This window comes from Tamandua tetradactyla, chromosome 16 (genome assembly GCF_023851605.1).
Source record: "Tamandua tetradactyla isolate mTamTet1 chromosome 16, mTamTet1.pri, whole genome shotgun sequence".
NCBI classification, from domain to species: domain Eukaryota; kingdom Metazoa; phylum Chordata; class Mammalia; order Pilosa; family Myrmecophagidae; genus Tamandua; species Tamandua tetradactyla.
The window spans coordinates 34,141,247-34,153,513 of record NC_135342.1 but is presented as its reverse complement, the minus strand read 5'-3'; the positions used below and the strand labels follow the sequence as shown (position 1 = coordinate 34,153,513).

The window sequence follows — 12,267 nt, the reverse complement described above, 5'->3', positions numbered from 1 at the left end:
TCCATGACGTGGTGGGTGAGATTACGTACCCCAACTAGACATGTCCTTAGTCCTATTCTGCATTCCTGTGGGGGCGAACCCATTGTGCCGGGACCTCCTGAAGAAGTTAAAGTGTGGCCCAGACGATTAGGGTGGTTCCTAGTCCTGATTACTGGAGGGCTAATAAAGAGAAGACATCAGAAGCCTCCCAGCTGAATGCTACACATTCTGGAGTAAGCAAGCCTTGGCTGACTTCGTGATTTTGGCTTCTTAGCCTCAAAACTCTGAGCCAGTAAATGCCTGTTGTCTAAGCCAACAGCAGTGTGTGATGTTTGTGTTAGAGCCTAGCAAGCTAAGACAGGCGGAGGGGTGCTCACTGAATTGCCCTGGACTGAAAGGACCCCGTGCCTGCTTGGTGCCTGCCCTCCCCTCCCGCGAAGGTCACCTTGGGCCAGGAAGACGAGGCCGCTGATGATGATGATGGCCACAATCACCAGCTTAGCGGCCGTGAAGACGTTCTGCACGTAGCTGCCGAGCCGCACGCTCAGGGCGTTCACGGTGACGATGAGCACTGCGGGGGGCGGGGCGGGCAGCGCTCTGGGCTCCGGCCCTGAAGGCGCGTCACTGCTACCCCCGACCCCCCCCCCCCCCTCCGGGGCCACCGCCACCATGATCATCTCCTGAAATGAGATGCACTGCTGAGCGGTCAGACCCACACAGCAAGTCGGGGCAGGAGCAGAGAGCGCTGGAGAAGCTGCGGGACCCTGAAGGGCGGGTGCTGCCTGGACGGGGAAGGGCTTTGGGGGGCTTTCTCAGCAGGCAGCACCTGGGCCGTCTCCCCCATAGCCTGTCAGCACTGAGCAGGGACAGCAAGAGGGTCCCCAGTCCCCGCCTCTGTCCGGGCACGGAGGCGCCGGAGCCACCGTTTCCCCACACACGTCCCCAGTGCCAGGTCGCCCCCATTCCCACCCAGGGCTGAGGCTGGGGTACTTACGGATGGCTGCGGCCGCCAAACATTTGACCACAATTTGAGGGGGCTCGCAGCCCGAGTAGAAGGGCGCAGAGGCATACTGGGAAAAGCTGAGGCAGATGATGGCAAAGGACGTGGGCTTCATGACCACCAGGCTGGTCCAGGAGAAGAGATAGGCAGGAATGGGGCCGAAGGCTTCCATCAGGTAAGGGTACTCGCCCCCCGACTTGGTGATCATGGTGCCGAGCTCCGCAAAGCACAGTGCGCCTGGAATACAGGTACCCCCACAGGTGATGCGGCCCGCCTCGCCCTCAGGGCTGGGTGCCCGTAGGACCCCCCGCGGGCCTCCCCCTCGGGCCTCCCCCTCGACGGCGCTGAGCTCCGGCCGGCGGACACCTAGCCGCAGCCCAGCTTCCATGGGGTTGCTGCGCGGGCGTCAGGAGGGGACCTGGCTAGGCCCCACGTCCAGCCCCCCAGATCGTTACCCAGCGTGGCGAGGATCCCGCAGGCTGCCCAGATGATGAGACAGGGCCCCACGGCCTCTGTGTTGCTGAGCACGGACTTGGGGGAAATGAAGATGCCGGAGCCAATGATGGTGCCCACAATCATGGAGATGCCGCCGATGAGGCCCACCTCGGGTGCAGGAGGAGGAGAGTCGGTGCTGCCGGCCAGACCCCAGGGCAGGCTCGAGATCCCCCCACGGCAGCTCCGACCCCGCGTTCAGGCGCCTTCCCCCCGGGCTGCTGCAACAGTCCCCACCCCCACACACACCCCGCTCCTTTCCCGGTGCTGGGCTTGCATTGTCACTTATTCCTCCAGCCCCTGCCACGAGGTGGACATGCCACCATCGCCCCCACTTTACAGAGGAGAAGGGTGACGGTTAAGTAACTGCCCAGGGTTTACAGCCAGCGCAGGGCAGGGCAGCCTTCACTCTTAAGTTAGAGGCCCTGATGGCAAAGGCTGGGTCAGCGAACAGGTCACCCACGGGACACGCCTCCCTGGCTGGGCAGAGTCGAAGGAGTTTCTTGGCCAAAATGCAGAGAAGGCAGGGCATGAGGAATGGCCAGAGGGATCACGTGGGGTGGGCAGCAGCGCCCTCCCAGGGACAGAACATTTGGGGACTGTGAACTTTGCCTGCTGCCATGTGGCGGGATGAGCATCCTGAGAATAAAATCCAGCTCGGGTACACAATGCACAATTCCATTTATATGCCGTGCAAGAGGAGGCGAAACTCATCTACTGGAATGGAAATCGGGGCTCTGGGGGCTACCTGGAGAGGCAAGAGGGAAGTTTCTAGGGCAACATATTTGTCAAAACTCATCAAACTGAACGCTACAGATCTACGTATTTCATGGTATGTAAGTCATACATCAATTAAAAAAAGACATTTTTAAGGGCCCTGGAAATAGCTGTGCTCAGGGTGAACTCCCAGGGGCCACCTGGCCCATACAACTGAGGTCCCTGGGAACAGTAGTGTCAGCTTCCATTTTGGGCCTCAGAACAGAGTGGGGGCAGCCCGGACTTTGCTATTTTAATGCCCCGCTCTGTCCTTTGCCCATCCTTCTTTAGGCTGACAGCGGCCCTCCCCGGCCTTGGGCCCCTTCACGATCCTTCCTTCTGCCAGGGTATTGCCTGGGCTCTGATTTAGGAGAGGTGTGCTTCCACCCCAAAGCTCCTCACTGCGTTAAGAATACATCTGGGATTCACTCAGCTCTTCTGTTTGGGTGGCTGGAGGGCCACCTCAGGTTCTAGGAGGACATGGGAGCAGTTGGTCAAGTCTGGCCCTGGAATATGGCCAGGCCATGCTCCCTACCCCTCTTTATCCGCTAAGCCCTCCTCACCCAGTCCCACCTCCACCCTTGGCTGCCAGGCTCAGGAGCACCCTCACCTGCAGAGACCAGCCCCCTTGTCCTGGCCCGTTGGCCATTCTGATCTTGCCCTGGGGCCTCCTTCCTCACCCCATGTGTCTCTAGCCCTTCTGCCCCTCCAGGCCCATCCCCGGCTGCTGCCAGCTCACATCCTCTGTTCCCACCCACCTGGGACAGGGAACAACGTGGATCTCCTCTCTGCCTTCACCCACTCCAAGCCCCATCTCCATCAGAGGCCCCCAACTCATTCCATTCCATTCTCACCTATGTTAAACTGGACATCGTCCCAGCTAGACTCCCTCCAATGGAATACGCTACTTCTGGAGGCAGTACATGTCCTATCACTAGAGTTATCCAAACACAAGAGGGGCAGCTATTTGAAGACATACAGTGGAGACTCAAACATCAGGAGGTCCTTTCTGACCATCCTTGACCCCGCTGGTCTGAGCATTTACTGGGCCCTCTGAACACATGCCCAGTGCAGGAGGCCCGTAGGCACAAACTTCAAAAGAATATTGTGAGTTCACAGGCAAGAGGGAAAGAGGTTAAGTCCAAAAGCATTGTTCATTTAGAGATCACTTCCTTTTGTTGGCCTTCACTCTGCCCACTGCTCATTAAACACCCCTCGACCTCAGAAGGGCTTGTTCAGAAGGGGCTGCCTTACCTCCTTTTGGAGATTTGTGGCTTTGGGTTCATTGTTCTGGATGGACTGTTTTTCCTCTTTCCTTTTTCTCAGGTTCGTCTCCTCCATTGTTGTCACCTGTCAGGCCTGGGCACAGGCCAAATTTTGATTCAGCAAATGCTCCAGCAGACAAGATGCAAATGGGACCCCAGCCGGGGGTCATCCTGGCTAATGCTTCAGGGTTTTGGGAACTGACTCCAAAAGCAAATTATTAGCCAATGTTTAAGGAAAGCACAGTTGTCAATCCCTTAGGGATAATTTGCTCAGTCCCAGAAATAAAAATTATTTGGGCCGCAGGCAGCAGAGCTTCCCAGGTTCTCCTCCGGATCCAGGCGCACACCTGCTCCCTCTCCCAGCGGGGCACCCACCCAGATGCCCACATTATCCTCTCTTAGTCCTCAGCAATGACCCGCTTGAAGGTCATGGCCTCCGTAGTCTGTGATTTTTTTCAAAAGTAAAAAAGATTTTTAAATACTTTGAAATACACCTCGTGGGATTAAGTCTGCAGAAGGGATGTTTTTTGCACAATTACTTCCTAAGTGCATTAGGTAACTCATATGTAATAGAGCCATAGTACAGGTACTTTTTGACCAAATGATGCATGACGAGAAAAGGAAAAAAAGCTGCTGAGGAAAACCAACTGAAGTCTAACCCAGGAGACAGAAATGCACCAAATGCACCCGGCCGAATCAGGTGCGTCTCTATCGCTCTCTGCTTACCTTCTTCCTTGCCCTTGCTGAGCCTGAGGGGGGCTGCCCAGCCTGGCTGACCGCCTGCGTCTGCACGGATGCGCCTTGAAATGGCCATGTCTTGTGCTCAGGAGCCGAGGAAACCAGAGGTACAGAGGTCAACACAGGTAATTATTAAACACCTTTTTTTTTTTCAGCCATGGAGCTTGAATACACTGCAAAAAAAGGGGAGAGTCAGGCGAGCCAGGTTTCCTCTAAAAATGTTTAATGTTTTTGTTTTGCTCATTTGTGTCTAGATCAAATTTTCTTTCCTTTTTCTTTTTTTTTTTTTTTTGCCAGAATCCCCCAATCAGCTACATCCTTGTAAGGAGAAATCTCTCTGAAAAGTGGAAATAATGCCCTTTTTAAAACATATATCTTTGGGAACCAGAGGGTTTTTTTTCCTTTTTCTCTTCATGCATCTTTTGGTCAAAAAAACGCCGTTAAGGTGTTTTCACAACTTACACCGTCAGGTAGCATGGACAGTAACTGCTGCGTCAGGAACTCGCCATTCAGGTGTTTACCTCCCAGTCCTGGGTCTGCTTTCAGGAACCAGGCAGGGATGAGGCAAAGGCAGCGGGCAGGACGGCCTCCCGGCTGCGGCCCGCTCCTCCTTGCCCACAGCCCTCGCCAAACCTGCCTTACGCTGTTTAAAGCAGCCCCGCCTGGTTCACGGGGCTGCTAAGTGGAAGAGTCTCATGGAGCATCACCAGCTCCTTGGCCAGTGGGGAAAGTGAGGCCAGGATTGGGCAGGAGGCTTATCTGAGGTCCCCACCGGAGCCTGGAGGGTCAGGCGCTCCTGCCTCTCCAGGGAAGGAGGTGCGGCTCCAGCATGCTCAGGGGGCTGGCAGAGGCAGGGGGGGGTGTGGGGGGTGCAGGGCGGCTCTGATAAATCCTTATCTTTTCGCAGATAAGCCCTTCCTTCCTGGGTCCTTATCAGAGAGCCGAGGACTGCAGGAGGCAGAGGTGGTGGTGTGAGGGTGGGGGTGGGGTTTGCATCCCAAACATCCAGATGGGACTAAAGGTGGAGGACAGGGCTGGGTGAGCCCCTTGGGTCACATCGGGAGCACTCCGGGGCTGGAGTACCTGAGAGGAGGAGGGCAAATTTCTCAGGGTCCGGTCCAGACTGGGTCCTGGTTTCGAAATCTGTTCCCTACCCCTTCAGAGGGCCAAGGCCTGCACCCCTGCCTTCGATGCTCAGCGCCCCAGGACCCAGTGTTCATCTACAGGCCTTCAGCTGCCCGGAGCTTCGAGGCCAGGGGCCAGCACGTTCTGTGGCCCCACAGTGCAGTGTCACAGTACGTCATAGCATCTGCCCATCTGTCCTTACGACACACTACAGGACACTCCCGGTCAAGGCAGCCACAGTGGACGAGGTGGGCAGTGGGGGGTGGTGGTCAGAGGTCGGGCCCGGAGCTGCCCGGGGCCCAGTGACCCCTCTCCCCTCGGCACATGGCATCGCCTGTCTTCAAACTCAGGTTTCCCATCTGTGAAATGGGGAGAGAAAAGTCACCCCTCGTGGAGCTTTGAGGATTAAGCAAGGTTACGCATTAAACTTCTCAGCATTCTGTTAAGGCAGAGGAGCCCAGCCTTCTCTGGGCTCTGCCAAGTGCTGAGTTCTGCACTTCGGGTGGGAGGAGCCTCTGTGAAGGGTCAGAAATCTCTACTTCAGGGAAGTTTTGGTCTGTGGCGAGCATCCCTGTTCCTTAACTGTTGGATTTTTTTGTTTGGTTTTGTTTTCCCAGCAGAGAGTTATAAGCCCTCCCCCGTCCCTTTTTTTTTCTCATGGAAAATAATCTGGTTTTGATTTTTTTAAAAATCATTTCTTTTTCCACTTCTTCATTAAGACCTATGACCTATCAAAGGCCTGAAATTCACCTCATTGCGGGCAGGTCCCTCTCCTGCTAATTTCCGAGGAAGTTTCATGTGTCCTATGCCATTAGAACTTGTTTCACACCTACCTTTGAGTTTTCAAACTTTTTTCAGTTCGTTGAGTTCACTCCATCTTTTATTCTTTCCCACTGCTGCCTCCATTTGGGGCTTTGTGAAGCCACGAGCAGATCAAGGGAGAAGGCAGGTTCAGGGAAGGACTCACATGGCCACAGGTGAGTCTTTGCTTAATCTAAATTTTTGTTCCACAGCCCTGGAGACTACCCTGCCCCAGCAGCCTCACAGCTCACTCTCCTTTCAGTGCCCCTTCCCCAGTTTGGTTTTGGCCAAACAGAAGGTTTGGGGTGGGGAATCCAAAAGACCATAACAGGCATTCACTTCCCTACCTGAATTCCAACCAGAACTCAAGAAGAGTCTAGCAAAAGGTGCAAAGTCTTTAAATGTCAAGGACTTTTCAGGCTAACCATAAAACAATTAGCAAGGAAAGCATGCTTTAAAAACTCTTATCTGAGAGACAATCTTTATCTATGTATATTTGTAAATCAGAAGAATGCAATTCTGCATTAGAACTTTGTCCACCGTTTGGATGTGTTCCAGGTAAAACCATGTTTTCATGGATAACCTCCTTGGGGTAACCAGTGCTCTATTTCAAAGCTTCATCATTTCTTTCCAAACATGATTCCCTGTCCTGCTCCCTAACCCCATACCTTGTCACTGTTCGTCAGCATTGTCCCTTCTCCAACCACAGCGGTGTCATTTGTGATGGAAAGTTATATTAGCTGGAGAGGTCAGTGGAAGAGGGTTCTGAGTAATTAACTATCTTGGTTACTAAGCAATTATCAATTCTAATAACTTGTTTTTCTCTGCGCAACATGTTCTACTTAGGGGAACGCCCCCTACTATATGGGTTTCTGGTGGGCTGCCAACCAAGGAACCCCACTTCTCCAGTCTTGGGAAATGCTCGTCACCCCAGCTTAGCCAAGAGGATACTCTTCCCCAAGAATATGATTCCTGAGTGGAGAAGCAGAAGGAAGGCTGACAGCGTCCAACTACTGAGACCCTCACGACTATCCTGGTTCCTGTCTGTCTCAAACATCTCATAAGCCACCCAGTGTGCATTCCGTCTTTCCCTTACCATAGGGCAGAGTACATTTCTGTTGCTTGCAGCCCAACCCCAGTATGCTACATGTGGGCCCTTCATTTAAAAAAAAAATTTTTTTACTGTGAAAAATAACACACACACACACGTATATACAACAATAAATTCCCAATCATATTTTAACAAGTAGTTACACAACAGATTTTAAAGTTTGGTATGGGTTACAGTTCCATGATTTTTCATTTTTTCTTCTAGCTGCTGCAAGACACTGGAGACCAAAAGAAATATCAATACATTGATTTAGCAGTCATACTCTTTGTTAAGGACCCTTCATTTTTTTTTTTTTTTTTTTTTTTTTAAGAGAGAGGGAGGAAGGGAAGGAAAGACAGAGAGAAGGAAGGAAGAATGGAAGGAAGAAAGGGAAACATCTTTAAACATTTTCTTGTTTTATTATATTTTGTTTGTTTGTTTGTTTTTTACATGGGCTGGGGCCGGGAATCGAACCGAGGTCCTCCGGCATGGCAGGCAAGCACTCTTGCCCGCTGAGCCACCGCGGCCCGCCCTGGACCCTTCATTTTTTAAAAAAAACTTTTTTATTAATTTTTAACTATAACAACTAACAAAAACATTCTTAACATATGATCATTCCATTCTACATATATAATCAGTAATTCACAATATCATCACATAGTTGCATATTCATCATCACGATCATGTCTTAGAACATTTGCATCAATTCAGAAAAAGAAATGAACTCATACATTCATACCCTTTGTCCCTCCCTTTCATTGATCTCTAGCATTTCAATCTACTAAATTTATTTTAACATTTGTTCCCCTATTATTTATCTTTATTCTGTATGTTTTACTTGTCTGTCGATAAGGTAGATAAAAGGAGCATCAAGGTTTTCACAATCACACAGTCACATTGTGAAAGCTATATCATTATACAATCATCTTCAAGAAACATGGCTACTGGAACACAGCTCTACAGTTTCAGGCAGTTCCCTCTAGCCTCTCTACTACATCTTGACTAACAAGGTGATATCTATTTAATGCGTAAGAATAATCTCCAGGAAAACCTCTCGACTCTGTTTGGAATCTCTCAGCCATAGACACTTTATTTTGTCTCATTTCATTCTTCCTCCTTTTGGTCGAGAAGTTTTTCTCAATCCCCTGATGCTGAGTCTCAGCTCATTCTACGATTTCTGTCCCACATTGCCAGGAAGGTCCACATCCCTGGGAGTCATGTCCCACATAGACAGGGGGAGGGCGGTGAGTTTGCTTGTTGTGTTGGCTGGAGAGAGAGGCCACATCTGAGCAACAAAAGAGGTTCTCTTGGAGGTGACTCTTAGGCCTAATTTTAAGTAGGCTTGACCTATCCTTTGTGGGGTTAAGTTTCATATGAACAAAGCCCAAGATTGGAGGCTCAGCCTATCACTTTGGTTGTCCCCACTGCTTGTGAGAATATCAAGAATTCTCCGCTTGGGGAAGTTGAATTTTCCCCCTTTCTCCCCCAAGGGGATTTTGCAAATACTTTTTTTACCCACTGTTCAAATCACTCTGGGATTTATTGGGGCAGCACTCTGGACAAACCCACAAAATCTTATGCCCTACTCAAGGTTCCATGCACTTATGGTATTCAAATAACATAAGTTATATTAGGAACTGCACTAGTCAAAATATAAATTTTGTACCAAATAAACATTTTTTGCTATGTAAGTTAAAATTTTAAAGTATTAATTACCATCTTTTACAGGGTACTTTCAGCACCCCGTAGTAATGATGTTCCTTTGTTCTTCCTCATGCAAAAACATTTTTTAAATTTGTACATTTAATCACTATCATTATACACTCTAGGCATTCCGAGCTTATACCATCTCAGTCTTAGCATCTCTTTCCTTCTGATTTCATTTGTGCCCCCAGCCCTCCTCCCTCTATCATTCTCACATTCAGCTTCATTCAGTGTTCTAATATAATTGTATTACAGTTAGGTAGTATTGTGCTGTCCATTTCTGAGTTTTTACAATCAGTCCTGTTGTACAATCTGTATCCCTTCAGCTCCAATTATCCAATATCTTACCCTGCTTCTATCTCCTGATGGTCTCTGTTACCAACGAAATATTCCAAGTTTATTCACTAATGTCAGTTCATATCAGTGAGACTATACAGTATTTGTCCTTTAGTTTCTGGCTAATCTCACTCAGCATAATAGGACCCTTCATTTTTAAAGACTTGTTTTTTCAGTAAAATAGCCAGAGCCTCCTGAGCAGGGTTCTGATGGTACAGAAGGTCCTTGAGGGCTCCAGGCAGCAAATGCTACTCCCTCATGGGCAGGAGTCAGTTCGAAGGGAGGATCATCTCCTCCTCCTCTGGGACTCTCTGGTCTCTACCCTCTTTAAAGCGCATGATCACATGGTGGATGGAGAACAGGGGGCTGGGGGCAAGGGAGCACAGAGCAATCACATGGAAACGAGGACCCACCTGGGAGCCCTGGGTGGCAGGTAACTTGACCAGTTCGTGAAAGCTGCTGTGTGGATTCCTCCCATTTGAAATCCACTTTGTCAGCCCAGCTCGGGGCCTCATGAACTACCTCTGTTCTTCTGTGTGCAGGTATGGTGCTGGTGGGAGTGCACAAAAAGTAGCCCAGCAGACTTGTCTGAGCTAATGCAAACTAGAAATACCCCCACCCATCCCCACCATACACCCCACCCCATCAAAAAGAAAAGAGGCAAGCTTGGAGATGATGGGAAAAGGCAGCAGGTTTCCCATCAGACCAGGTACCATGCCACGGACCTCCCACCTATTGGACTCACTGCCTCAAGGAAGCCCAAGAGAGACACAGACCAGTAGTCGCCACCCCTTGCCTCAGGGCTGCCAGCTACTCATTAGCTGCTGACACCAGCCGAGCTAGAACAGAATGGAGGGTGCCACAAACCTGGGCACACAGAGCTCTTCCCTGGCCACCATGCCTCTGGCCCCAGCTGTGTTTGGGGCAGATGATGTTTCCAGATTTTGGTTCAGGACCATGGCAGAGACTCAGCCTTTTGCTGTGTTAGCTGCATTCCAGTTCAGCCTGATCTTTGCAACCCAAGACTAATTTGTGGTTGCCAGACCACCATTTACAGGTCTTCCTTGCTGGGGAGGGGGCTACCCATCCCAAGCCCAGGAGAGTACTCCTGAGTCACCCAAACCAGCCACTGCTGCCAGCACAGGTGGAGGAGGGACCCAGGCCCGAGCACCAGGCTGCAGTGCCAAGATAACACTGTCCTTAAACCTATCAAGACAAACTATTCCCAAGTGTTGGTGAGGATGTGAAATGAGAACCTCTCATAGGTGGAAATGTACAGTGGCACAAACACTTAGAGAAAAGGTCTAGCCATTCCTCATAAAGCTGGACATGCACGTGCCCCAGGACCAGCGACTCCATCCAAAAGAAATGAAAACATGCATCTGCATAAAAATTTGTACCCAAATGTTTACAAGCAGTGTGATTCATGATGCCCTCGAATCGGAAACAACTCAAATGTCTATCCACAGTAAAATGCATAAATGAACTGCATGTTCACACAGTGAAATCCTCCTCGGCAATCATCAGGAAGAATCTCTATTGCTAAGTGCATGAACAGTGATGAATCTCAAATGAATTAACTGGAGCCAAAGAACCAGACACCAAAGAGAGCATAGCATAGAATTCCATTTCTATGAGAAGCTAAGCTATGGTTGTAGAAGTTAGAACAGTGGCTTCTGTGGGGGAGCAGTGATGGGGAAGGGTCACAAGGGAGGTGGAATGTTCTAATTCCTGACCTGCCACACAGGTGAGCACATCCACTCACACGATGAAATACTAGTCAAAAAAAAAAGAAGAAAGGAAAGGAGACCTGTTACACAATTCCACTTATCCCTCCAGGGTGAAAGCCCAGCTTCTGCAGACTCATTGTCTGGCTCCTTCCCTGCTGCCCCTGGGTGTTTCCAGGTGGGGCAGTGCTGAGCCTGAAACGACATTGGAGGCAGCAGGGCTGGGGGACAGCGGCTGGCTCTGTGCAGCGTGTGCATCTCCACACGGACCCCTTTCCCCTATTGAGGCAACCGGTTCCTTGGGCCTCCTACCCTAAAGGAGCAGAGGAACTCACCCGGTGGGCTCCTCAAGAGTGATGCTTCTTGAAAAACTGACATAAGTGATCCACAGTTTAAGAACAAAGACCAAACCTCGTGCAGAACGGCACACTCGTCACACCCTGGAAGGCTTCTGTGCCAGATTGAAGCTGTTGTGTACCCGAGAAAAGCCATGGTCTTTGACCCTATTTCAGTATCGCTGGGTGGGATATTTTGATTAAGTTGTTTCCATGGAGATGTGACACGCCCATTTGTGAGTGGGACCTTCTGATTAGGTGGTTTCCATGGAGATGTGTCTCCACCCATTCAAGGTCAGGTAGCTACTGGAGTCCTTGAAGAGAGAACCATTTTGGACAAAGTTTTAGAGCCCACACAGCCCACACAGCCAGAGATATTTGGTGATGCAGATGGAAAACGTCCCGGGGGTAGCCTTATGAAATGAGGAGAGAAAGCTAGCAGGCGTCACTATGGCCCAAACCAACTGATAGAGGTGTTCTGGATGACATCAGCCTTTCTTGAGTGAAGGTAACATTTTTATGGCCTTAGAACTATAAATCTGCAATTTAATAAATTCCCTTTTTAAAAGACACTCCATTTAGGGTATATTGCATTCTGGCAGCTTTAACAAACTAATACAGTCTCGTAGGTAAACCCTGATCCCATGACAATAAATAACAATAAATATGACTAAAGTTCAGGATTATAAAGACACAGGGACAGGAGGGGCTACTGTAGCACTTCTGTGTAATTTAGAAAAGGAGCTTCCTCTGAGGGCCCTAGGGTTATAGACTCATCGCGTGGGGAGGGGACAAAACATCTCTGCTGAAAGAGCAAGGTGCCTCTAACTCTAGGACACATGGCTTGACGAGTGGGATCTGGGCTAGAGTCCAGCCTCTGCTCACCCCTGGCTTGAGTGTTTGTGCAGTGTACAGTGCC

At 50.1% G+C, this 12,267-nt stretch overlaps 1 protein-coding gene across 4 annotated transcripts in view; it reads right to left on the bottom strand.

Annotated features, from left to right (window-relative positions):
- The window catches only part of SLC7A9 (solute carrier family 7 member 9), a 59,973-nt gene extending 54,982 nt beyond the window's left edge, over positions 1-4,991 (bottom strand). For 3 of the 4 annotated variants that reach the window (XM_077132260.1, XM_077132258.1, XM_077132259.1), the window contains exons 1-6: positions 4,693-4,984; positions 4,219-4,403; positions 3,482-3,586; positions 1,435-1,582; positions 974-1,216; positions 425-550 (exon numbers count right to left, since the gene is read on the bottom strand). In XM_077132260.1, the coding sequence (XP_076988375.1) occupies positions 425-550; positions 974-1,216; positions 1,435-1,582; positions 3,482-3,568 (604 nt within the window). In that variant the 5' untranslated portion in view covers positions 3,569-3,586; positions 4,219-4,403; positions 4,693-4,984. Of the gene's footprint in view, positions 1-424; positions 551-973; positions 1,217-1,434; positions 1,583-3,481; positions 3,587-4,218; positions 4,404-4,692 lie in introns of all 4 variants that reach the window. The other variant, XM_077132261.1, reaches the window with a different exon arrangement.
- Between the last annotated feature and the right edge of the window lie 7,276 nt (positions 4,992-12,267).